This window comes from Oncorhynchus tshawytscha, linkage group LG07 (assembly GCF_018296145.1).
Source record: "Oncorhynchus tshawytscha isolate Ot180627B linkage group LG07, Otsh_v2.0, whole genome shotgun sequence".
Classification (NCBI taxonomy): Eukaryota; Metazoa; Chordata; class Actinopteri; order Salmoniformes; family Salmonidae; genus Oncorhynchus; species Oncorhynchus tshawytscha.
The window spans coordinates 28190847-28217924 of NC_056435.1; the positions used below are offsets into that span (position 1 = coordinate 28190847).

General features: G+C 44.9%; 2 protein-coding genes across 3 annotated transcripts; one reads left to right on the top strand and one right to left on the bottom strand.

The window, feature by feature from the left end:
* The first annotated feature begins 2635 nt into the window (after window positions 1-2635).
* Window positions 2636-8078, top strand: LOC112254305 (glutamate receptor U1-like). Of its 2 annotated transcripts, none has more exons than XM_024426718.2 (10): window positions 2636-2771; window positions 2937-3022; window positions 4720-4754; window positions 4900-5079; window positions 5560-5783; window positions 5900-5997; window positions 6126-6343; window positions 6520-6739; window positions 6910-7154; window positions 7292-8078. In XM_024426718.2, the coding sequence occupies exons 2-10, from the start codon at window positions 2953-2955 to the stop codon at window positions 7394-7396; spliced, it is 1395 nt and encodes a 464-aa protein (XP_024282486.1). In that variant the 5' UTR covers window positions 2636-2771; window positions 2937-2952; the 3' UTR covers window positions 7397-8078. The 2 variants fall into 2 exon arrangements, with proteins under 2 accessions (XP_024282486.1, XP_024282485.1); XM_024426717.2 differs by having other exon boundaries at window positions 2637-2771; window positions 2902-3022.
* A 234-nt stretch (window positions 8079-8312) lies between these two features.
* LOC112255241 (1-phosphatidylinositol 4,5-bisphosphate phosphodiesterase eta-1-like) lies at window positions 8313-26612 on the bottom strand. Its single transcript, XM_042325017.1, has 28 exons — window positions 25426-26612; window positions 24101-24247; window positions 23589-23832; window positions 23144-23273; window positions 20245-20415; window positions 20054-20147; window positions 19680-19883; window positions 17011-17131; window positions 16734-16905; window positions 16465-16572; window positions 15727-16008; window positions 15458-15558; window positions 15264-15352; window positions 14944-15129; window positions 14681-14788; window positions 14405-14529; window positions 14206-14290; window positions 13876-14022; window positions 13615-13694; window positions 12356-13502; window positions 10929-11036; window positions 10653-10777; window positions 10454-10538; window positions 10128-10274; window positions 9867-9946; window positions 9263-9754; window positions 8609-8996; window positions 8313-8404 (listed from the first exon to the last, which is right to left on the bottom strand). The coding sequence occupies exons 1-28, from the start codon at window positions 25889-25891 to the stop codon at window positions 8388-8390; spliced, it is 5649 nt and encodes a 1882-aa protein (XP_042180951.1). The 5' UTR covers window positions 25892-26612; the 3' UTR covers window positions 8313-8387.
* Window positions 26613-27078: the final 466 nt, after the last annotated feature.

Below are 27078 nucleotides of genomic sequence, written 5' to 3' on the forward strand. Positions count from 1 at the left end.
CCACCACTGATTATGAGATAGTAAGTCATTATTATAAAATAAGTCATAATGAGATACTAAGTCATAATTGTGAGATAGTAAGTCTGGATCCTGGACATTTAACAGTCCTGCTACCATCCAGAAGGCGAGGTCAGTACAGGTGCATCAAAGTTGGGACCGAGAGACTGAAAAACAGCTTCTATCGCAAGGCCAGAGGCCATCAGGCTGTTATGTCAATGGAATATTATTTAATACATTTGCTAAAAATTCAAAGCCTGTTTTTACTTTGTCATTATAGGGTATAGATTTATGAGGGGGAAAAAAACAATTGAATCCATTTGAGAATGCTGTAATTTAACATAATGTGGAAAAAGCCAAGGGGTTTGAATACTTTTTGAAGACATTATATCTGTAACGGCTTTCTTCCTGGGAAGGAGAAGCGGACCAAAACGCAGCGTGGTTATAGTTCATGTTTTTTTAATAAGAACATGAAACATGAACATAATACAAAACAATAAACCGAAAGTCCTAACTGGTGCAGAAAACACTAAGACAGGAAACAACCACCCACAAAACCCAACAGGCTACCTAAATATGGTTCCCAATCAGAGACAATGACTAACACCTGCCTCTGATTGAGAACCATATCAGGCCAAACATAGAAATAGACAAACTAGACATACAACATAGAATGCCCACCCAGCTCACGTCCTGACCAACACTAAAACAAGGAAAACACCCAAGAACTATGGTCAGAATGTGACAGTACCCCCCCCAAGGTGCGGACTCCGACCGCACAACCTAAACCTATAGAGGGTCTGGGTGGGCATCTGTCCGCGGTGGCGGCTCTGGACGTGGACCCCACTCCATAATTGTCCTAGTCCACCTCCTTAGCGTCCTTTGAGTGGCAACCCTCACCTCCAACCTTGGCCTAGGAACCCTAACAAAGGGCTCCCCTGGACCGAGGGGCAGCTCGGGACTGAGGTAGCTCAGGCTGGCTGACCGGGAGGCTCTGGCGGATCCTGGCTGACCGGGAGGCTCTGGCGGATCCTGGCTGACCGGGAGGCTCTGGCGGATCCTGGCTGACCGGGAGGCTCTGGCGGATCCTGGCTGACCGGGAGGCTCTGGCGGATCCTGGCTGACCGGGAGGCTCTGGCGGAGCCTGGCTGACCGGGAGGCTCTGGCGGATCCGGACAGACGAGGCGCACTGTAGGCCTGGTGCGAGGTGCCGGCACTGGTGGTACTGGGCCGAGGACACGCACCTCAGGGCGAGTGCGGGGAGCTGCCACCGGAGGGCTGATGCGTGGAGGTGGTACTGGATAGACCGGACCGTGCAGTCGCACTGGAGCTCTTGAGCACTGAGCCTGCCCAACCTTACCTGGTTGAATGCTCCCGGTCGCCTTGCCAGTGCGGCAAGGTGGAATAGCCCGCACTGGGCTGTGCAGGCGAACCGGGGACACCATGCGCAAGGCTGGTGCCATGTACGCCAGCCCAAGGAGATGCACTGGAGACCAGATGTGTAGAGCCGGCTTCATGGCACCTGGCTCGATGCCCACTCTAGCCCGGCCGATCCGAGGAGCTGGTATGTACCGCACCGGGCTATGCACCCGCACTGGGGACACCGTGCACTCCACAGCATAACACGGTGCCTGCCCGGTCTCTCTCGCCCTCCGGTAAGCACAGGAAGTTGGCGCAGGTCTCCTACCTGGCTTCGCCACACTTCCTGTGTGCCCCCCCCAATACATTTTTGGGGCTGACTCTCGGGCTTCCATCCACGCCGCCGTGCTGCCTCCTCATACCAGCACCTCTCCGCCTTCGCTGCCTCCAGCTCGTCTTTAGGGCTGTGATAATCTCCTGGCTGTGCCCAGGGTCCTTTCCCATCTAGGATCTCCTCCAAGTCCATTTTTCCAAATAGTGTTGCCTCTCTTGCTGTTGCCTCTCCTGCTGTTGCTGCTTTTCACCACGCCACTTGGTCCTGTTGTGGAGGGTGGTTCTGTAACGGCTTTCTTCCTGGGAAGGAGAGGCGGACCAAAACGCAGCGTGGTTATAGTTCATGTTTTTTAATAAGAAAAAAAAACATGAACATAATACAGAACAATAAACCAAAACAGTCCTAACTGGTGCAGAAAACACTAAGACAGGAAACAACCACCCACAAAACCCACCACAAAACAGGCTACCTAAATATGGTTCTCAATCAGAGACAATGACTAACACCTGCCTCTGATTGAGAACCATATCAGGCCAAACATAGAAATAGACAAACTAGACACACAACATAGAATGCCCACCCAGCTCACGTCCTGACTAACACTAAAACAAGGAAAACACCCAAGAACTATGGTCAGAACGTGACAATATCTCATCATTTTGACTTAATATCTCATAATTGTGACTTACTATCTCATACCTCGTAGTCAGATTTTTTTGTTTTTTTGTGTGTGTCAGGAACGAGATCCATACTCTACTCACCAGCTGTTTTATAGCCTATATATAGCCTTGCTCTGTAAGAAGGTGTAAATCTGAGGTGATCATCCAACCAGCAAGCAATTGGGAAGGTACCATTAGTTATAGAAACACAGGCATTTGAATCTTCCAAACATATTGTTAAGTGACACAGTCACAGGGGACAAACTCATTCTCCACCCACAAAAAGTCCATTGGCTGTTTTAGCAGCTCTGTTGTGCTGGGATGAATATTTCTCATCATCATTTGCCCTCGTTCATCAGGATCAGTCTATAGCTGGAAGCCTCAACACAGCCGACTCACTTTACAGCTAACAATCTTATCAGGTATGGAAGATCTCTTTCATTTGTGTATTGTCATAGATGTAATATATCCATGCTTCATAACTACTGTATTTTTAGTCCACTGTTCAATTTGAGTACGACATTAGCTTCTTTTGTTCTCTGAATTTAATAGTTTGTGAAATCACGTTGATACCACTACATCATTAGGATCAGAGGTGAAACCATGAGGGTGCTGTTGGGTGTCATCCTGTGCACCATGGTGCTTCTACTGCCCCTAAGGAGCTGTGCTGCGGGTAATACACTGTTTAATGTACATCTTACTGTGCTCATAAATCCAGTTAATTCTTTGTCTGTTTGTCGGTCACTAAAGCAAGCAAAACTGTGTAAAACAGGAATCTTGACGTGCATGAGATTCACCATAACCTGGTCCAAATGCTGTTATCGTCAAGCCAAACAATCGGGCCTCAAAGCAATCTTCAATTCTAAACGTTCTTTCGTTTAATGACCACTAATGAGCTTGAGAATAAAATAGAGGATTTGTTTGGTATGACAATGAGTGACAAGGAGTTGGCATCAGGGGCAGACATAGCAATTTGGGGACCCATTTCAAATTCTGTCGAGGGCCCTTCTAACAGCCCTATACATTTACTGCTGGATTGTTATTATTATCCAACAATTAAAATGTTTATAGATAGGTTTTATAAATCTGTTGAATTAGTGACTTACTGAAATCTGCGTAAATCAGTCAGTGGACGGGGACCCTTGGGTAGCTGGCGTCCATTTCATTTGAAATCTATGAAACACAGCTCAGTCCAACTCTGATTGGCATGATAACAGAAACAGACTGCCGCTCAAACTAAATTCCCGAGAAAACATGAGAAAATGTAAAATGACAAAATGTAGATGTTTTTCTTTAGCCGTTTGACCAGTCGATGCGCTTGTGTTGGCAGCGTGGCAGTGTATATGCTTATTTTGGTGCCAGACTCCTCATGTTCTCTCTGCTTGACGAGTTATGAATGAGGAGACTGTCAGCTGGGCATGGCATCAAAGTGAGGGGCTGCATCCTGTCTGGCATACACACACCACTCTGACAGAAAAAGAAGCGAGCCAGCTGACATGCTCACAAAAATGGTAATAAATCAATTCAATGCAACAAACAAGGAGCCTTGTGTTCAAATGTGGCCAAAAAGTGACAGGGCCCTTGAAGAGCTTGTATGGGTGTCATATTTTGAATAGGACGAGCTGATGTGTGTCAGGACCTCCCTATGGTTTTGAGGGAGCCCTGTGGCCTTAGCCTGAATCGAGGCTTTTGATACTCTGACTGCCGTCCTACCCCATAGTGCCATGTCTTTGTCATGGCTTGAAATAACTCACAAACTGGAATATGGCTGTAAATAGATCTTAACGGTTTTGAACACTTTCAAGTGGGAAAGGAGAGTGGCCAGCTCTCTGGGATGCCGGAAACCAGTTGTGATGACTAAGAAGGCATCAATGCACCCCCATGTTTACCTCTCACTATCTGCAAAGGGGTCACCGACTCATGGTATAAGGGCTAAAGATGGCCACAGCACAAAGAGCTCTTTGAATCCGCCGGCTACATTTGGAAGGCACTCCAATTGCACTCCAAATGAAAGAAAAAGATTTGTGAATTAGGGATGTCGAGCCAGTGGGACCGGAAAGATGCTTTGGCAATGCTTCAATGCCGACGGAGAAGGTCTGCCAGAGCCCTCTCCCCTCTCTGTTCAGTGTGTAAGCATGCACGCTGTTGTCCTCCTGTGTATATGCCTTTATTCAATTGATGTGTTGATGTACTTAGAAAGCACTCACAATGCTGACGCTGTTGGAGATGCTGTGAATCATAAGTGATTCACCTAAGAATGTCATTGGCAAGGTTCAAATGCAACTTCAAGTAGTTTATCTTCCTCTTTGATTTGGATGCGGGTGAATCAAGGTAACCTCTATATCTCGCTAATATCTATTTCTCCTTTAGCAATGCGACCAGACTTGACAATCACTACAATAAAGGTAATTAAAGGGCGCATGTCTCTGTCACTCTATACTGTATTGACTGCAAGCATTTTCTACTCCATTTCAACTAATTTGCTGCTGTATAAACAAGATTGATGACGATTCAGAAGTCAGAATCGTTCTTCTGTGCCTCACCCTTCAGCAAGATCCATACACCATGTCCAAAGGCTCTCAGATGGAAGGTTACTGCATGGACCTGCTGTCTGAACTGGCCAAGAAACTGGACTTCAAGTACAACGTGCACCTGGTGAAAGATGGGTCCTATGGCAGGCAGGATGAGACTGGGGCCTGGAACGGGATGATCGGAGAGGTGGTGAGAAAGGTGAGCAAAGCAAACTTTTTCATAGATTAGTGATTACAGTGCGGAACATCTGCTCCCATTTCTGCTTACAATTGATACTGTCCATTCCAATGTGAACATAACCATGTGGGAAGTTACTCATGAATGTGAACATTTTAAAATGTGATGATCTAGTTTCGTTGGTGGAGTTTAAACACTTGATCGATGTATATATCGTAGAAGAGTGTAATTGTTTTTAGGACAGCTGTTTTTAGCCAAGACGGTTGTGTTTTTAATGTGCAATGTTTTTTTGTACTGTATGTGTGTTTATGGTTTTGTTTAATGTTGTGTTAGTGTATGTAAATGGTTTTGTCTGAAACGTTGTTCCCTCTACTGCTGGACCAGGTCTCTCTTGGAAAAGAGATGTTATCTCAATGAGAAAAAACCTGTATAAATAAAGGTTCAAATTTAAAATTTAAAAAAGCAAATGTAAAATATAAATCTATATTCTTATCCCTGTAGGAGGCAGACCTGGCGATTGCTCCTCTGACCCTCACTGCTGCCCGGGAGAAGGTTGTGGGGATGACCAAACCCTTCATGCAGACAGGCATCAGCATTCTCCTGAGGAAAGACATCTCAGAAGAGGCTGGCATCTTTGACTTCCTGAACGCCTTCTCAGTAGAGACCTGGGTGGGGATCCTCGCTGCGTACCTGGGCACTGCTATCTCCATCTGTGTAGTAGCCAGGTGAATTATGTTGTGAGGAAGTTTCATCAGAAAATACATTTATCATGTACTGAGTCTGGCTGGAACCTTTTGCAAGTATAATTTAAAAACTGTTCAACAAACATTTTCCAACACAGACTCAGCCCATGTGAGTGGAGTCAACCCCAGACTGAGGAAAACAGCTTTACTTTCAGCCACAGTTTGTGGTACACTGCTGGAGCCCTCACTCTACAGGGTAACTAACAGGGATTTAACCAGGCATTTCAACCAATAGCGTACCTGCACCAAAACAACAACACAAGAGCTGTGTATGGTCTGTGTGGTTTGGTGTTCTGATTTAGTATTACTTCTTCTTATTCTCAGGTGCCGGTCCACACCCCAAAGCTTTATCAGGACGCATAATATGCTGCACCTGGTGGTTGTTTGGTCTGGTCCTCTTGGCCTGCTATTTCTCCAACCTCAGCACATTTCAGGGCTCAGACTCCAATCAACTGATGGTGAAAGGGTTTGAGGACTTGGCCAACCAGCAAGGGATTGAGTATGGGACCCTGTCTGGCTCCTCCACACTTGCCTTCTTCAAGGTGAGGCCAGTGCACCCTGCCACACCCCATCCCCTCGTATCCCCTTCTTTTCCCCTTCGCTCTTTGCCCTCAAGTGATTGGGCTCACGTGTCAGTGTCTCCGTTCTGTCAGTCCTCTCAGCGGCACGCTGACGCTCTCTTACTCTCTGTCCGTGTTTTTTCTTTTCCTTGGTGTAGAACTCTAATAACCCAACCTACCGCAGGATCTACGAGCACATGGAGAGAGCCAAGAGTTTTGTGTCATCAATGGATGAGGGTGTTCGCCGGGCAAAGGAGGGCAACTTTGCCTTCATTGGAGAGTCTGTGTCACTGGACTTGGTGGCGGCTCGTCACTGTGAGCTGGTCCGTGTCCATGAGGTCATCGGCATGAGAGGGTACAGCATCGCAGGCACCCTGGGTGAGCCATATGTCTAGGGAGTGAGATATCATACGGCAAAACACATTGACTGGAACCTCTGAACTTTATTTATACGTGATAATGTTCTTACACTCACCGTACTCATGCAACACAAATACTTTCTCTAACAAGCCAGCTGATGTGCAAATGGTACTGTCTGTGTCATCCAGGCTCTCCCATGCTGAAGAACCTCAGTGTGGCCATCCTGGAGCTGAGTGAGGCAGGAGAGCTGGCTTACCTGCGCAGTAAGTGGTGGGCCAGCAGCTGCATGGCAGACGCAGCCAAGGCCTCCCCCTTGCAGCCCCACAGCCTGAAGGGCATGTTCCTGGTGCTTGCTCTGGGCCTGGGGCTAGGGGTGCTGCTGGCTGTCCTGGAGCTCACCACCAAGTCCCGGAGCAATGCCAGGGAGCAGAGGGTGAGCAACACATATGCACAAACTCACACACGGTCTAACACTGGTTTTAATGAAGAGGGGTGGATTCCATATGAATAGATAAGCAGATTTGCCTGGTCAAGATTGCTCTACATATCGCTCCAATTTGCTTCCCACAGAAATCATATTGCACAGTGTTGTCTGATGAACTGAGTCAGCGTTTGAGGACCACCGCCACCAACAAGAAGAGGAGCCAGGAAACCGCAGACAAAGACAAAGCATGAGTAGAAATGATAGTAGATACTCCATTATATATGGCCTAACAAAGCAATTTTCACTATGCAGGTCTTGACATGAGTTTTGTTCTAGATACTTTTTTTTTATCCACAAAGAAACACCATGTATCAGATATGCTTGCAGACTATTTCCAGGCTGTTATATGACATGTGTTAGTTAACAGAGTAATAAATAGCGTACTGGAGAGGTGGAGTAAATTAACAATTTTACAGTATTATGTTGAAGATATTTTATTGAGAAAAACAACATGTATATCTACTGTTACAAATAAGTTCATGTGTAGTCATTTAGAAAGATTTAAGAGTGGTGCAAAAATAGAAACGAAACATGAAGGTCCAAGTCAAGTCATCTTGTAAATTAGGAAAAATCATCACTTTCAAAGAGTTTACATTTCAGTACTTTTGGTCAGCACAAATACTGAGAGCAATATATTACTGTTATTAATGAAATGATGCAGTACATTTGTTTTAAAGTAGATTATACATTTACATATTATAGATACCAAGTATACTGAACTGTTTTTGTACAATTGGCAGCACACATTTCGCACATTAGTTTCAAACCTATAAAACCGTCAGTTCACTTACTTAACATGTTTTGTCATTATAGAACTCAACACATTAAAAAAAAAAGCATTATGTCATAGAACGATGTTGATGTAAAAGTTACGGCATATCTTTCAATAAAACCAGTCTAGTAATGAATGCATGTTCCATTCTGTTCCGTTCAGAACGATTCACTTTGGTATTCAGTTGTATTAACAAAAGATGCATCATGATGCAAAAATTACAATATCCACATAAAAAGTAAGTGATTACCTTATACAAAATAAACTTGTTCAGTCTCAAAATGTGATGACATTTGTACATACATCTAGATATATACAAGGTAACGCTATATGTTTACAAGTGTTTATCCTACTCCCATGTTTATTCCAATTGGCTGCTCACTGCTGTGGTCCTTGTAAGTGTCTGGTTACTATAGCGTAGAGTAATCTGCAAATAAAACACAGCAAACAAAATTGTCATTACTATAATTCCAGGGTCATCAATCAACATTGATTTTGTAATGTCGATGATCTGAGCATACAGGTACACGTACTTTGTGACTCAGAAAACAATACATCTTCACCACCGCCATGCTCTCTAGCTGGGATATAATAACAGAATAAGATATCGTATAATAAGAGTCACATTTACCGTAAAAAAAGAGTGGCGATTTACAGCGAATCTCCTTCATCTTTTGGTCAAAGAGGGCATTCATCTCTCTCTGCAGGGTGCCCACTTCCCTCTGCCCACTGACTGGCACGCGCGAGGGCAGGAGCTCCAGACGTAGACTGTCTATACTGCCACCACTGCTGGAGTCACTGTCAGAAAGGTAGAGGCCGTTGGGTATAGGCTGGTGGCCATAGCGGCAATGGTTCTGGGGGGGAGGGGAAGGAGTCTGAGGCTGCCAGTGCACAGCAGCCCTGCGGTTAACTACCGGGGTGATGGGGGAGGTATGCTGCTTTCGTGGAACACTGCGAGAGCGGACCTTTGTCTGTGATGTGTTGGAGGGCGTTGGCTGGCTGGGGTCTCCAGGGTCCGTCTAACTCTGACAGGGGAGGATGGTGGGTGTCGGTTCCGGAGAATGACCTCAGGATGAGACTGGGGCTGGGCCTGGGGTAGGGACTGGGGCTGCGGATGGAGCTGGGGTTGGGGCTGATTCAGATGTTTTGATACAGTTTGGAGTGCAGGCTTACTGTTAAGCTTTGTCAGTGGTTCTCCTGCTGTGTCCTCAATCTCAGGTGGGTCTGGCTCAAATGACCGACCCGAGTTGTCCTGGCCCGGCCAGTGTGCATGGAAAGATTGAACCTGGTCTTCCAGATCTGGCCAGGCTGCCTGAAACGACTGCGTTTGGCTCTCTGATTCTGGACTCTGTGGCTGAGACGACTGAAACACGTCCTCCAGATCTGGGCTTGTTGCTGTGATGCACGGGATGGACGCCCCAGAGTTGGAGAAGGTGGAGGACATGCGGACAAGGATGCCCTTCCTTTTCCCCTCCTTTTTCTCCTCCTTCAGAGAAGCACCCTGGATTTCCTCCTCCAGGATTTGCACCGTGTGAGCTCGCTTCAGTGGTTCACTCTGAGTCCCTCTATGGAGGTAGTCTATGACCGCAGGCGTCAGTAACATGCTGCCGTTCCCGCTGCTCTCCTGGGAGTAGGAGTCCAGGTCCTTGCGGTAGCGCTGACGGACGTCCTCTGATGAGTAAGTGGAGAGGTGCATGGAGACCGCCTTTGGCTCCTTGGCCGACCCTTTCTTCGTAGCTTTTTTCAAAAAACCCTTCACAGCATTACTTGGCTTAACCTATGTGACAGAAAACAAGACAAGCTTTCATCGCTGTTAAGAAAATCCAAGCCTTAGTCTTCAACGACAGCAATGCAGGTAAAGCAAAACTCAACCCAGTGCTTAGGCCTACCTTTCCTGTGATGTCATTTACAGCCACATGAACAAAGATGGAGGCCTCCTCCATGCCCTCGAGATAGACATGGCGATAACCTTAAACATGTTTTTAAAAGATGATAAGGTCAAATGAACCATGTATCACATTAATCCCAAAATCACATGCATTTCATTTTCGTAGAGCAATCCATGATAATGGTGCACTTGTTATGTTGACGATCCAAATGTCTTCTGTCTGATGAAGTAGAGACCTGGTTAATCCCTCCAGCTACCTTACCTGGCATCATGCTGACGAATGCTATGGTCCTCTGCCCAATGAAGTTTTGTCCTATTGGATCATGGTCCCACACCTGGAAACGCACCAGTGCAATCTGGGTCATGTGGAGGGTGAAGACCAAGCTCTCCTCCCACATGGGATTGAAGCCTACAATGGCACCAGAGAAGGAAGGAGACTATTAACTTCCATTGCATTTCCACAACCTTTTAGTGCTTTTCATTCAACAGACGTTTAACAGAATATCAAAATGTATAGTCAAATGAGCACCTTGTTAAAAAAAAAAAAAACGGAAACTAAATAGCTGTTGATTTAAGATCAATGCTCACCGTTGTCATCCACCACCCTTGTCTGCTGCTTACAGCAATCAATAGGCAGACCGATGATCTCCACCTCTACAAAAGGATCAATAATCTACAACAACAACAAAGAAGACACATTCACATACAACGCACGAGTGACAAGACAAATAGCCTTGTAGTCTCCTCACATAAAATAGGTCAATTGAGGTTGTCTGACATGTCTCACCTCCCCTCTATCCCCCAGCATCGAGTCTTTGGGTTTTGGAAGCTGCTGCCCACTGATAATCTTCAGTACCAATTGAGTCTTACTCTGTCCTGGCAGAGGGTCCTCCAGCGTAGGGTTAAAGAAACCTGGGCAACACAGAGGGCAACATTCAGCCAGCAAACTCTTATTCTGAGGAACAACTACTGTGCATTTATAGTGTTCAATTGTATAACCCGTTTGCTCATGTCTGTATTTTGGCTTCAACTACAGTTACCCATGTTTTCTAATAGTACCCACCTTTGTTCATGCACCTGGGCTTCAGTAAGTATCCACAGTTGCCATTGGTTGAGAACTTGGCTCTGTTCAGTTCAAGCATGCGGCCCTCTGTCTGGTAATTCAGTGCAACTGAAAAGATAAGACCAGATAAGAAACACATTTTAGAGTACGACCACTGTTCTGAACCAGACTGAAGTCTAGATATTTGCCTCTAGACTGTCTTGTTTTTCTCTGTAAGCAAAGCAAAGCACACTTAAAGGTATTGCATGAGCAGGGTATTTTACCCATATGGCATCCTGCGTTCCAAAAGGGCTGTGGGTTGAAGTTGCTAGAGTCCACACGGTAGTTGGAGGGGTAAACACGCAGTAGCTGTCTCTGGTTTAATCGCACCAACTGAGCTGGCTTCAGAGCCATGATCTGGTTCACAATGCTTTCATTGTGAATAATAATTCTACAGTATTATGTTGAAGATATTTTATTGAGAAAAACAACATGTATATCTACTGTTACAAATAAGTTCATGTGTAGTCATTTAGAAAGATTTAAGAGTGGTGCAAAAATAGAAACGAAACATGAAGGTCCAAGTCAAGTCATCTTGTAAATTAGGAAAAATCATCACTTTCAAAGAGTTTACATTTCAGTACTTTTGGTCAGCACAAATACTGAGAGCAATATATTACTGTTATTAATGAAATGATGCAGTACATTTGTTTTAAAGTAGATTATACATTTACATATTATAGATACCAAGTATACTGAACTGTTTTTGTACAATTGGCAGCACACATTTCGCACATTAGTTTCAAACCTATAAAACCGTCAGTTCACTTACTTAACATGTTTTGTCATTATAGAACTCAACACATTAAAAAAAAAAAAAAGCATTATGTCATAGAACGATGTTGATGTAAAAGTTACGGCATATCTTTCAATAAAACCAGTCTAGTAATGAATGCATGTTCCATTCTGTTCCGTTCAGAACGATTCACTTTGGTATTCAGTTGTATTAACAAAAGATGCATCATGATGCAAAAATTACAATATCCACATAAAAAGTAAGTGATTACCTTATACAAAATAAACTTGTTCAGTCTCAAAATGTGATGACATTTGTACATACATCTAGATACATACAAGGTAACGCTATATGTTTACAAGTGTTTATCCTACTCCCATGTTTATTCCAATTGGCTGCTCACTGCTGTGGTCCTTGTAAGTGTCTGGTTACTATAGCGTAGAGTAATCTGCAAACAAAACACAGCAAACAAAATTGTCATTACTATAATTCCAGGGTCATCAATCAACATTGATTTTGTAATGTCGATGATCTGAGCATACAGGTACACGTACTTTGTGACTCAGAAAACAATACATCTTCACCACCGCCATGCTCTCTAGCTGGGATATAATAACAGAATAAGATATCGTATAATAAGAGTCACATTTACCGTAAAAAAAGAGTGGCGATTTACAGCGAATCTCCTTCATCTTTTGGTCAAAGAGGGCATTCATCTCTCTCTGCAGGGTGCCCACTTCCCTCTGCCCACTGACTGGCACGCGCGAGGGCAGGAGCTCCAGACGTAGACTGTCTATACTGCCACCACTGCTGGAGTCACTGTCAGAAAGGTAGAGGCCGTTGGGTATAGGCTGGTGGCCATAGCGGCAATGGTTCTGGGGGGGAGGGGAAGGAGTCTGAGGCTGCCAGTGCACAGCAGCCCTGCGGTTAACTACCGGGGTGATGGGGGAGGTATGCTGCTTTCGTGGAACACTGCGAGAGCGGACCTTTGTCTGTGATGTGTTGGAGGGGCGTTGGCTGGCTGGGGTCTCCAGGGTCCGTCTAACTCTGACAGGGGAGGATGGTGGGTGTCGGTTCCGGAGAATGACCTCAGGATGAGACTGGGGCTGGGCCTGGGGTAGGGACTGGGGCTGCGGATGGAGCTGGGGTTGGGGCTGATTCAGATGTTTTGATACAGTTTGGAGTGCAGGCTTACTGTTAAGCTTTGTCAGTGGTTCTCCTGCTGTGTCCTCAATCTCAGGTGGGTCTGGCTCAAATGACCGACCCGAGTTGTCCTGGCCCGGCCAGTGTGCATGGAAAGATTGAACCTGGTCTTCCAGATCTGGCCAGGCTGCCTGAAACGACTGCGTTTGGCTCTCTGATTCTGGACTCTGTGGCTGAGACGACTGAAACACGTCCTCCAGATCTGGGCTTGTTGCTGTGATGCACGGGATGGACGCCCCAGAGTTGGAGAAGGTGGAGGACATGCGGACAAGGATGCCCTTCCTTTTCCCCTCCTTTTTCTCCTCCTTCAGAGAAGCACCCTGGATTTCCTCCTCCAGGATTTGCACCGTGTGAGCTCGCTTCAGTGGTTCACTCTGAGTCCCTCTATGGAGGTAGTCTATGACCGCAGGCGTCAGTAACATGCTGCCGTTCCCGCTGCTCTCCTGGGAGTAGGAGTCCAGGTCCTTGCGGTAGCGCTGACGGACGTCCTCTGATGAGTAAGTGGAGAGGTGCATGGAGACCGCCTTTGGCTCCTTGGCCGACCCTTTCTTCGTAGCTTTTTTCAAAAAACCCTTCACAGCATTACTTGGCTTAACCTATGTGACAGAAAACAAGACAAGCTTTCATCGCTGTTAAGAAAATCCAAGCCTTAGTCTTCAACGACAGCAATGCAGGTAAAGCAAAACTCAACCCAGTGCTTAGGCCTACCTTTCCTGTGATGTCATTTACAGCCACATGAACAAAGATGGAGGCCTCCTCCATGCCCTCGAGATAGACATGGCGATAACCTTAAACATGTTTTTAAAAGATGATAAGGTCAAATGAACCATGTATCACATTAATCCCAAAATCACATGCATTTCATTTTCGTAGAGCAATCCATGATAATGGTGCACTTGTTATGTTGACGATCCAAATGTCTTCTGTCTGATGAAGTAGAGACCTGGTTAATCCCTCCAGCTACCTTACCTGGCATCATGCTGACGAATGCTATGGTCCTCTGCCCAATGAAGTTTTGTCCTATTGGATCATGGTCCCACACCTGGAAACGCACCAGTGCAATCTGGGTCATGTGGAGGGTGAAGACCAAGCTCTCCTCCCACATGGGATTGAAGCCTACAATGGCACCAGAGAAGGAAGGAGACTATTAACTTCCATTGCATTTCCACAACCTTTTAGTGCTTTTCATTCAACAGACGTTTAACAGAATATCAAAATGTATAGTCAAATGAGCACCTTGTTAAAAAAAAAAAAAAAAAACGGAAACTAAATAGCTGTTGATTTAAGATCAATGCTCACCATTGTCATCCACCACCCTTGTCTGCTGCTTACAGCAATCAATAGGCAGACCGATGATCTCCACCTCTACAAAAGGATCAATAATCTACAACAACAACAAAGAAGACACATTCACATACAACGCACGAGTGACAAGACAAATAGCCTTGTAGTCTCCTCACATAAAATAGGTCAATTGAGGTTGTCTGACATGTCTCACCTCCCCTCTATCCCCCAGCATCGAGTCTTTGGGTTTTGGAAGCTGCTGCCCACTGATAATCTTCAGTACCAATTGAGTCTTACTCTGTCCTGGCAGAGGGTCCTCCAGCGTAGGGTTAAAGAAACCTGGGCAACACAGAGGGCAACATTCAGCCAGCAAACTCTTATTCTGAGGAACAACTACTGTGCATTTATAGTGTTCAATTGTATAACCCGTTTGCTCATGTCTGTATTTTGGCTTCAACTACAGTTACCCATGTTTTCTAATAGTACCCACCTTTGTTCATGCACCTGGGCTTCAGTAAGTATCCACAGTTGCCATTGGTTGAGAACTTGGCTCTGTTCAGTTCAAGCATGCGGCCCTCTGTCTGGTAATTCAGTGCAACTGAAAAGATAAGACCAGATAAGAAACACATTTTAGAGTACGACCACTGTTCTGAACCAGACTGAAGTCTAGATATTTGCCTCTAGACTGTCTTGTTTTTCTCTGTAAGCAAAGCAAAGCACACTTAAAGGTATTGCATGAGCAGGGTATTTTACCCATATGGCATCCTGCGTTCCAAAAGGGCTGTGGGTTGAAGTTGCTAGAGTCCACACGGTAGTTGGAGGGGTAAACACGCAGTAGCTGTCTCTGGTTTAATCGCACCAACTGAGCTGGCTTCAGAGCCATGATCTGGTTCACAATGCTTTCATTGAGGGAAGACACTTGCCAACTGGTCATATAAGCTGCCGACCAGAAAACACATAGGTTCAGACACACTGACAACCAAGAGATAGAATGACTCCCATGCTGAAAGATCTTGTGCCATTGTTGAGTAAAGCCGAAATGATTTTGTTTGATTATAGACACTACTCCCCACCTTGTGTTTCAATGTCATGGACCCGGACAGACTTGGTGTACTTGACGAGGTCAGACAGGGCTCGGGATAACCTCATCGTCTTCCCTTTCCTGAGGGTGAATAGGGGAGGGCCAGAGATAATTGGATGCATGGGTCAACGTTTCAAAGTTCAAGTAAATGGTAACAGTATAACAGTCATGTTTGATTGGCTTTACTTGTTGTGGTACACAATTTGTGTTTTGTCTCTCATGATGGGGTTCTCTTGGTCTGCATGGTCTAAATTGAGCATTAGCTTCTTTTTCTTCTTCTTTTTCCTCTAAGCACAAGAAATGAACAGTCAGCATTTAATCCAGATGGGGGCATTTCTACTGTAACAAGAGCATGTTAGAGCTGTAGAAAATGTCTCTCAAAGCAATACACTGCGCTGTCAGGAAAGTCACACAGAAAAGCTGATGCAGGCCTATGGCGATAACGACTATTTTCACACGCTAGTGTTGGCAAAGGGGGGTGGTGAAGGGAGTTTGTGATTTGCATTTGTGCTGGTGAGGTAAGAGTCATTTGCATGGTGGAGGGAATGGTGAAGAGGAAGAGTGAAGTTCATTTGCATAAACATGATTGGAAAGCGCGGTGAAGCGAAGGCCGGGTAAGGAGGAAGGGAGGGAGGGAGTTGTACGAGAGAGAATAGGCTGACCTTGCGTCTGAAGCTGCCCATAATAGACCTGCGTTTCTTGGGTTTGGATTCATCTGCAGTGCCAGCAGCGTTCCCCTTGAATAGTCAAACATATTCAAGACTCTAGACTCCCTGCAGACACAATCAATCAGCCACCTAGCTATCTCACTGTCTGATGGAATTCCTAAGGGCCTTGGCATTCTTCTCATGACAGAGCACCTGATAACATCACGTGGTGTGCTTTTCATTGTTCTCTGAAGTCAGCAACAACAACAAAGTACAGCAATCAGATATTTGCATCTAGGTAAACTGAAACACATGAAATTCACATAACATCCACTGTAAAACAGCCATTAATTGAAGTAGTTTTCAGACAAAGAATAAGTGCACTAGGCTTACAGTAATGAGACGTTCATTGATGTCTCACATTTGGAGTATTATGCCACCTACAGGGGCTTTTAGGAACACTACAAATGTCCTGGGATAGTTTTACTCAATACATTGATATTTTACCCTCAGTCTATTTTAGCTAAACGGTAGTAATGTCCTTACATCTGTGTTTATCTGGGTGTCATCTTCATCCTCCTCTTCCTCACTGTCTTCATCCGACACATCCCCCTCCTCTGCATCACCATCAATGTTCGCTGGAAGCTTCTTTCCCTGTGGAATAACAACCAGTCTGTTTACTACATTACCTTTCTTTCACGGAAAGTGTTCTGTAATGTCGTTTTAGAGTTTTATGATTTGGACATCGCCGCTATGGAAATGACTGACTGCTACTATTGGTTGCGCAGTACATTGATAAAGAAATATGGCTTTACCTTGACTAGAACTTTCCCTTTCAGGAGCTCTGGGGAGGGCAACTTTCTGAATTCATTCATGTTGACCGTAGAAAGGTCCACCTTATCCTGGAGCACCTCCAACAGATACTCAGCCATCTTCTTCTGCTGGGGCACTGTGCAATGGTTCTCTATGGATAGGATCACCGGGTACCTGAGGATGTACGGCACAACATATTGGAATGTGTGTTGCCCATGAATGGTTTTCTATTGCTATTTATACCTGGGCAGGACATGGTGACAAAATAAAGGTACTCACTGATTCTTTGTGAAGGCATATTTGTTAACGGTTTCAATGACGTCTTTGAAGAGGATCTTGGATGTCAGGGTGTAGCCATGATGGACGATAGGCTCCCCGTCTGGTCCATCCCAGCAGTCCACTGACAGACACAGTGAGTGAGTGAGTGACGAGGATGGTAAATACTGTTATACAACGGGTGAGTCTAATCCTGGATTCTGATTGGTTAAAACCGCATTCCAGCCAGTGTCTATTTAAGCAATAAGGCCCGAGGCGGTGGGGTATATGGGGTGGCAAGTAGCCTAGTGGTTAGAGCGTTGGGCCAGGAACCGAAAGGTTGGTAGATCGAATCCCTTAGCTGACAAGGTAAAAATCTGTTGTTCTGCCCCTGAACAAGGCAGTTATCCCATTGTTCCTAGGCTGTCATTGTAAATAAGATGTTCTTAACTGACTAGCCTAGTTAAATAAAGGTTCAATAAAAAATATGGCCAATATACCACGTGTCTAAGAACAGCCTTTAGCTGTGGAATATTGGCCATATACCACAAACCCCTGAGGTGCCTGATTGCTATTATAAACTGATTAACAATGTAATTAGATCAGTAAAAATAAATGTTTCGTCAAACCCATGGTATATGGTGGGTCTAATCCTGGATGCTAACGGGTTAAAACTGCATTCCAGCCAGTGTCTATTCCACAAGTTACCGCTAGCTAAAGCTATGACGTTAAATGCCTATCTACTATGTCCCATCTCACTGCGCAATCCACTCTCTCATCAGCCCAGCCAGGCAATTTAAAAACTTGATCTCCACTATAAAAAGCATGTAGACATTATATCCCATTTCTTTTAGACTATCATTTGATTTCATTTTCAAAAGCGGAGATTTGTATAAACCTTGCTGTCTGTCTCTCCGACATTTGCAACATTGTTTCAAGATATTGAAATTCGATTTCCAGCTGTCCTATGGTAATGAACCTGTCGGGAGTCGGGATGCGACACACAGGCAGGCAGCATTTCTCAGCCAGTCGAAATCATAAATCGGCTGGCATCATTTTTTACAAAGAAATGTCAATAGAAAACAGGTAAAACGAGATGAAATGCAGCTAGTTTGCTGTCATTCCATTTTCAGTTTAAAGTGATTGTGTTAGCTGTGTAGTTGGCTGTCTCATTTGAACAGTGGCCTGGCGGCAGAGAAAATGTTCAATGCCATGCGAAATCGCACATAATTAGTTCATTGCTATGGATGTATCCCCCCAACAATCACTAGAAAACAGCTTTAACAAACGTAAATGCAGCTACTTTGCTGATATTCTGGATACACTGTTTGACGTGACTGTGTTAGCCAAAGTTGGCTAGCTGGCAAGCAAGGGATAAGAATGATGCCAGAAAGAACGAACGACCAGGCGGCTTGGGAAGCAACCATAGCTTTGTGTCGGGACAAAAACTTGTGGAAGGATGAAATAGTATGAATAAATTCATCAAAATAACGTTTTTATTGAAACATATGTCAATCACTATTTGAATATGTTGGTAACCCGTTGTACAAAAGTAATAATGCCCTCATCTCAGGCCTAACAACAACAGTGCCAATATATCCTCCAAACACCGGCTTTCTTTGATGGGGTTTTATCGGCGGTTGGCATCCAAAGTTATGGTGCATTACCGCCACCTACTGTACTGGAGTATGGGCCAGCGATAGGGATAATCGAAATCCTACCTCCCAGCCATGTTGCTCTTAAAAAATATATCGACATATTTGAGACTATATCTAATGACGTTCTACTCAATATACTCTTTAAAATAATTTCCTGTATCTCATTCTTCCTCATACTAGATGTCAGCCTCTCTCTTTCCCTCTGATACTCCCCACACTGTAGCAATACATGCTCCACGGTCTCTGTTTCCTGTCAATAATCACACTTTCCTGTTGGATGCTTTCCTATCACATTTAAGGTCTTATACAACTGGCTGTGTCCCACCCTTAATCTTGTAAAAATAGCCTCCTCTCTTATGTCCCTTCCTGCCGTCCTCCCCAACTTTCCTCTGTACTTGAAATAAATGCCTGCCCTTAGTATCTCTATTCCACTGCTCCTGCTATCTCTGCACCATCACTGTCCATATCAGGCTTTTTGCCTCTGCCTTGCTCATTAAAACTACAACATCAACATTCCCACTACTAAGTGCTTGTTTAGCCATTATATCAGTTGTCTCGTTCCCCTCCACCCCCACATGGACAGGGACTCAAGTAAATCTTATCTGTATACCCATCTGTCTAATCCTGCCATGGGTTTGTAGCATCTTATCAAGCAGGTCTTGTCTGCTACGTGAGCTAAAGGACTGTAGACTCATCAACACTGCACATGAATCAGAGCAACAACTACTCTGTCTGGTTAGACTTCCTTCACCCTCTGCAAGGCCAACAGAATGGCCATCAGCTCTGCCGTATATACAGCCAGATGATCTGTAATACGTTTCCTGACTGCCACCCCATGTTCCTGCACTACAAATCCTGACCCAGTACGTCCTGTCCTTGGATCTTTTGAATCATCTGTGTAAATGGCTATAAAGTCTCTTAAACAAATCAGCAAACACCGGCTTCTCTGGCATAACACTTAAGCTGGAGTACAGCACTGCAATGTTTTGAGTAGGGAGGCAGTTGAACGGCCATTATAGTGTCTACTAAGCTTACCTTCCACACAGCGACAGCCAGCCTGGAGCACATAGGCGTACATGTCTACCCTGGACTCAGACAGAAGCTGGTCCCCTGTCAGGTAGGTGTTGTGGGACGAGGCTATGAAGTAGTTACACAGGGGCTGAGTCATGTCCTGGTGCACACGATGGTGGTCTGGTTTAAAGATGTCTCCTGCTGGACTTCGCATGTAATTGGTGAAACCTGAGGTAAGAAACAGGATATGTGACTTTTCTTTGATTGACATACTGTTACTGTACTTGGAGATACACCATGTCTGTTCATGTGTATGTGGCTATTTCTGTGGGCTGCGATACTTTAGTTACAGGCGCTTGTGTCATGAAAACTGCTTCAAAATCATGTAAAATCCTTACCATCGATGCCCAGAACCATATTCTGTAGGTTTTGAGAACATGGCTCAAACTGGCTCACTATCTCCAGACAATATTCTCTGGTTACACCCGCCATCTACCAAACAGAAACATTGTGATGAAAAATGAGCAAATATGCAGAATATTTGTTGTTGTTGTTGAAACGTTATATTCTGCTTTACATTCAGTTTTACCTTCTGTTCATTTTCCATGAAACGGACCAGGTCATTTAGGTCCATGAACTCTTTGTTATTACTGTAGGAGAGCATGATGAGATAGAGGCCTCTGCGTGTAGACATCATCTTATAGAAGGTACAGAATTCTTCAAAAGCTAACGAACCCTGGTTGTCATCTGTGTCTGCTTTCTGAGGATGGAAAGAAAATATGTAGGGTTCTAGTTAAGGTTAGGGTGAGGGTTAGCCACTTAGAAAAGAGAGTTCCTCAAGGGTTATTTGAGAAGGGTGATGGTTCTATGTGAAACCATAATGACTCAAATAACCTTTGAACCCTTCAATGGTTCTTTGCAGTTCAGAAAATACTGCCCATCTCTGCCTATATGATTCTTCAAAAGGCTCTTTGTAGAACCTTCGAGATTAAGAAAGGGCTTTTATAGAACCATTCTCCATAAAGGTTCTATAAAGAACCATTAAAATAGGGTTCTATACAGCCCCAAGAAAGGTTGTAACAATATCAGAAGCATTTTTGGTGCTATATCCATGGGTCACTCTGTTGTTTCCATGGGTTGTACCACCGTCACTCTGTTGCGTCATTGCCATTGTTATGAACGTTATACAGACGCCACAGCCATGTTGGTGCCCAAAGTCCAGTGATGCCCACTCATTCTGAACCGGGCCTAATGACTGTTTAGTCTAAATTACACTATAGTGGCCTGGAAATATAATGACATTGCTAAAGTAGACAAATATTTAGTAGGAATCAACTGTGCCATGATTATCATGTTGTCAAATTTACTTTAGACAGATGACAAAGTTATTAGCTATCATTATCATGCTGAAACATGATGGGATGGCAGCAGATGAATGGCATGACAATGGGACAATGGGCATGACAAATGGGACAATGGGATCCCGTCACGGTATCTCGGTGCCATCAAATTGCCATTCATTGTCAGTAGCTTATGCCCGTAGCTTATGCCTGCCCATGCCCCATGACCCCACCGGAATCATGGGGCATTCTGTTCACAACATTGACACCAGCAAACCGCTTGCCCACACAACACCATACACCAGGGGTGGGCATTTCCAGTCATCAGGAGCCTGATTGGTGTCACAGTTTTGTCCCAGCTAACACACCTGATTCCAATAATCACCAAATCATGATCTTCAGTTTAGAATGCAATTTGATTAATCAGCTGTGAATGGAGAAAAAGTGTGACAAAAATCAGGCCCCCAAGGACTGGAGTTGCCCACAACTGCCATCTGCCCAGTACAGTTGAAACCGGGATTCATCTGTAAAGAGCATACTTTTCCAGCATGCCTGAGACGGTTTCAGACAGTTAGTGGTCACACATGGCCTGCGGTTGTGAGGCCGGTTGGACGTTCCGCCAATTTCTCTAAAACGACATTGGAGTTTGCTTGTGGTAGAGGAATTATCATTCAATTATCTGGAAAAAGCTCTGGTGGACATTCCTGCAGTCAGCAAGCCAATTGCACACTCCCAGCACAAGGAACACCTGTGTAATGATCGTGCTGATTAATCAGCTTCTTGATATGTCACACCTGTCAGGTGGATGGATTATCTTGGCAAAGGAGAAATGCTCACTAACAGGGATTTAAACACATTTTCTGCACACAATTTGAGAGAAATAAGCTTTTTGTGTGTATTTCAGGGACCAACCCTTTACATCTTGCATTTATATTTTTGTTCAGTATAATTACTTGCCCCCTTCAGGAATGTCATTTTATTTCCAAGCCACTTTTTGAGATAAAGATAAAAATTGTGATAAAGCCAGAGACTCTGGGTTCGCGCCCAGGCTCTGTCGCAGCCGGCCGTGACCGGGAGGTCCGTGAGGCGACGCACAATTGGCCTAGCGTCGTCTGGGTTAGGCAGGGTTTGGCCGGTAGGGATATCCCTGTCTCATCGCGCACTAGCGACTCCTGTGGCAGGCCGGGCGCAGTGCACACTAACCAGGTCGCCAGGTGCACAGTGTTTCCTCGGCTGGCTTACGGGTTGGATGCGCGGCTGGCTTCCGGGTTGGATGCGCGCTGTGTTAAGAAGCAGTGCGGCCTGGTTGGGTTGTGTTTCGGAGGACGCATGGCTTTCGACCTTCGTCTCTCCCGAGCCCATACGGGAGCTGTAGCGATGAGACAAGATAGTAACTACTAACAATTGGATTACAACGAAATTGGCGAGAAAAGTGGGTCAAATTAAAAAATTTAAAAAGATTGAGAAAAAGACACAGAACAAATCCTTCTTGCACTGCCACAAAACAAAACTGTGTCTGACATGTGGGGTTAAAAAAGATGGAAGACAGGTAATGCGATGTGCCTTAGTATGAATTACTGGAGCAGTGTGAACACATACAGTAGGCTAATACAACCGTAGCCATCTGTTCTGTTCAACGGTGACCATATGGCCTGGTCTTCCTGCAGCGAGCTTCTCACGTACAGCGACCAACCTGCACTCTCTCAAGGTACGGCTAGGAAATCCTGAGACAAGACAACACATCCTAAGCTAGGATTGGAGATCAGGCCATGATCTTTGACCCCTAAACCCCTCTGGAAGAGTCTTGTCAGAGTGAAACCCTATTGCTGGCTTCTAAAGTAGGCTAGGGTTAAGTTCTCTCACCTTTCCAACAGAACTATGGGATAGCTACAGTATATACAACACTATACATTGTGTGCCAAACCATGTAAGGACACCTGAAATGCAAGCTCTTGCAAAGTAGTTTATAGTTGATACTTGGTTTCCACATGATACATATAATGACCTTCTGTAAAACTACTTTTAAAAGATGACAATTACTTGTTATTGCATTCTAGTGTGTAATGAGAAACATTGAGATACAAGTACATCAAAATGTTCTTGGTGTGTTCATCCCCAGGTTTATGAACATCTGAATATGGATCTCACCTTAAACATCTCCCTGACTTTCTGCCTGGGCAGGTTCACGTTGAGTTTGTGGAGTAACTGAAGAACCTCTCCCAGGCTCAAATTGCCGTCCCCGTTTTTGTCTGCCTCTGAGAAGGTCTGCTGTAACCATGTGAAATAAGAGTTAAGGATGAGACACTGAGACCAGTGACCAATGACATTTCTTTCAGTGTGCATCAAAATGCATCCTATGTGACAAGACATCCCCTGGGATTACATGTGTTGCTACACGTGATTTTACACAAACGTTGGAAAGTATCATATCCTAATTGAATCAAATGCCCACAGGCTGATGATATTCAGGTCTTATTATGTTAGTCAAATGGATGTATTCTATGGTGTTGCAGGATGGCCTATGTTCTACTTCCATAATTGGGTCATAAGGCCCTATGAGTGATATGCTCCATAGTGACAGAGTAAAGGATATTGGTCCCTTTTGCGTTGTCTCTTTGCCAGACTGTCCTCGTCACTGATGCCAGCCATGAGGTATTTCAGGCCAGTAATCCAGGTACGGGCCTCGTCTCCGTTAGTGGAGACCAGGTCAAGAGACTCCACGTGGTCGCCATGGTAAATACTGAAGCAGCAGTTGGGGTCGAAGCAACTGTCTGCGTAGCGCTGGAAGATCTCAGACTTCTTGCCCTCACACACCTCGTGGATGGAGTCAATGGTTACTGGGATAGAATCAACGTGAAAATGAATCAGAATGTCCTCCAGCAGTCAATCAAGTAACCTGTTCATTTTTCAGAAATCTCATAGCTATTTCAGATGAGTTACCAGGCGGCAATACACACACGCGGTACGCGCGTTTGTACATTATGTTCAAATATCTAATGGAATAGGGCTGGTAAAACTGTTGAACGTAGACCAAGTAAAAATACTACAGTATTCCTCACAGTGCCCGTATGAAACCCCATCTGAAACATTCCCTGCCTGACTCACTTTTAGCTTTATCGTGCTTCCTGGAGGGCCTCCAGCGGATGCAGGACTTGTGTTCATCCAGGTAGAAGAACCTGACCAGGCCCTTCTTCTTCCCTTTCAGTTTGGTCATCTGGGTGCCAGTCTGCATGGTGCACATACACCTCTCCACTGCAAGACAGGCCACAGGGAGGAAGGCACACACACACTGGGTCAACATCAGATGGCCTCTGTGCTCACACGGTACAGGGTGCCCTGTCCATGTACTGTACTTGTGTACCCTAACATTATAGCATTTGGGCCCATATCGAGTAAGTAAATAGCCTTGCACGAGCCTAGGCCTGTGCGAGCCAGAACGGCTCATAGGAGTAGGAGCCCAGATCCTGTTTCTGTAGTGTGAGGCAGCTTGAAGTACAAGTACACCCCCTGCACAGAACGCTAATCTATTTGGGCCCATATAGTAATTGTTTACTGGGGCAACAAAGAGAAGATGCTGATGCATTGTAAGACGTGTCATGAGCATGTGTAGCCCCATATGTCCTGCAATACTGAATTATCTTTCAATCGGCAGGTGAATTTACAAATGTTATTTCACAGCGCTGGGGAAGCCACGTATATAATCCCTTTCAGATTAATTGAGGAGAATAGCAGGGTTCAAGCAGAGATTTACCAACTAGCAGTTGATTATTAGATTAGCTGACAACGTCAGGGCCAGGATTTAAGGGGCTGTTTATGTTATCAACGTGCACCTTGCACATCAAACACGTCTCTTGTCGTACAGCTGAGATAGATACTTAATCCTTGCAATATCTGCAGTGTAGAATATTCTGCTCTAATACTGACTCATTGGTAGTGCATACTGTAGACCCACCTACAGCTGACTTAACTGAGCTGGCTCCCATTCTCTTAGGACCCCCCCTGTCCCATGACATGTTCGCATGGCATTCATGTTTGTACTGTATTTTTGAGCATGAACGGCAAGAGCAGTTAACCTTCCTCTGTAATCTGAGGTAGAGAGAGAGAGAGAGAGAGAGAGAGACACGTGATGCCCACTAGTCGGCATCACTCAGTCTAATCTCTAGGGATTGTCTGGATCCATATACCCATCATCTACTCACTGTTACCTGTGTACATGTTACCTGCATTTTCAGTCTATTGTGGTGGGAAATCCAGGGTTTAGGGAGCAATAGCAGGTGTTATAGGATATGCTACCTTGTTTCGTACATTTTGTTCAAACTCAGTGGCTAATGACTTACAGCTCTGTATCCTCCCCAAATAGTAAGCCATTAAGTCATTCGAGGGAAGATAAAAAATATATGTCAAATATCATATCTCCATCAGTCGCTTACCATATTGACCCATTCTCCATTTGGGCTGTGCTACGACGCTTCCACCAATCCAGAAGAACTCCTCTGCCAGTCTGGAGATGGAGGTTTTCTGCCACAGCTTTGGGGACGTCATGATGGACGGGGTGGGAGACCTGCTAGAGGACCTGCTGAAGGGGGAGGAGGTCCTTCTCTCTGCGCTCAGAGAGGACAGACAGGGGGAGAACAGTCCAGGAGACAAGGAAGCAAAGGATGGAGAGCCACTCTTCACTGTAGACGAGGTAGCCATCACTGGAGTAGAGGTGAGGCTCAGTCTTGGAAATATCGCTGCCATCGGTGGGGTGGTGGTGAGACTCAGCCTTGGAGATCTTGGAGATGGAGCTGTCATCGGTGGGGTGTTGATGGGGTTTAGTCCTGGAGATAAGTTGACGTTCAGTCCTGGAGATAGCGGTGCCATGGCTGAGTTGACGTTAATTCCTGTACCACTCATTTAGCTACACACCTGCCTCCCGCTCATGTCCTCTACCCAGTGTATGTGCCCCTCACACAGCCTTGGTCTCAAACCAAAACTTAATATCCTGAAGACACCTCAAACTCCCTACCATAATCCAGGAAGTATGTCCATTTTCAGAATTGTATTTTACCACGCAGAGTTAAAAAACCTTGTCCTGTACCACCACCTCAGTTTGTATGTGTGTCTCCAGAAGAACTAGCCATAGGACAGGGAGTGAAGGCCCCTGGCTACTCCATTCATTCCCATTCTTCACCAAACATTCACCAAACATTCCACAGCACAGGTCCCAGTGACGCAGCCAGTGTACACACAAGTGTGTTTCGCACTGTGGCAGCAGGAGAAGTGTGCAACACGCATCAACCACTAAACCTTCCTCAATCTGTAATCCTCGGCTAAAGGAGGCCACGGCCTTCGCTGACGGATGTTCACGCAAAATTTAAGCTCTTAAAGAAAGGGAAAGAGGTGGGGATGGGAAGGGATGTTCACTCAGTAGCACAAAAGGGAAGTCCAATCAAGTAGCTGAATGCGGAGTATCCAACCACTCTCAGATAGGAATGGGATGTTAGTTTTTGTGGCGTGACTCTGAGTCTAGGCTGCAGTCAAACAAATGAGATTAAGTCTCCCCTCCTCAGCAGCCTGCGGGCACTTCCCTCGTGAGACAATTACCCTCTTTGCAATCAGCATGTAATAACACTAACATGAAAATTGTGAATTAGCTCTGCTGTGTATTTTTGGTCTGTTCTATGAAAAACACACGGGCCTATCAGAGATACCAAAGTATTTAATTGAATTAAAGTATTGACTCTGCAGGAGGAGGTCTTATGTTCTGCACACTGATTGGCTGATGTTTGTTTTTGTATGTGTGTTGTTGTCCGAGCATCAAAGAAGTTACAAATTGTGCTTTGAATTATCCCTGTTTCTTAGATATGAATACATAATGTTGGCCTCTAAATTGTGCCACCCTGTATTATACTTATGCTAAAATGTTTATGCCGTTTACTTTATGTTTTGTATTCTTATCTTTTCTTATTTCTTATCGTTGTTGCATTGTCGAGAAGGAACCTGCAAGGAAGCATTTCGTTGGACGATGTGTATCCCGTACAGTGCCTTCAGAAAGTATTCACACCCCTTGACTTTTTCCACATTTTGTTGTGTTACAGCCT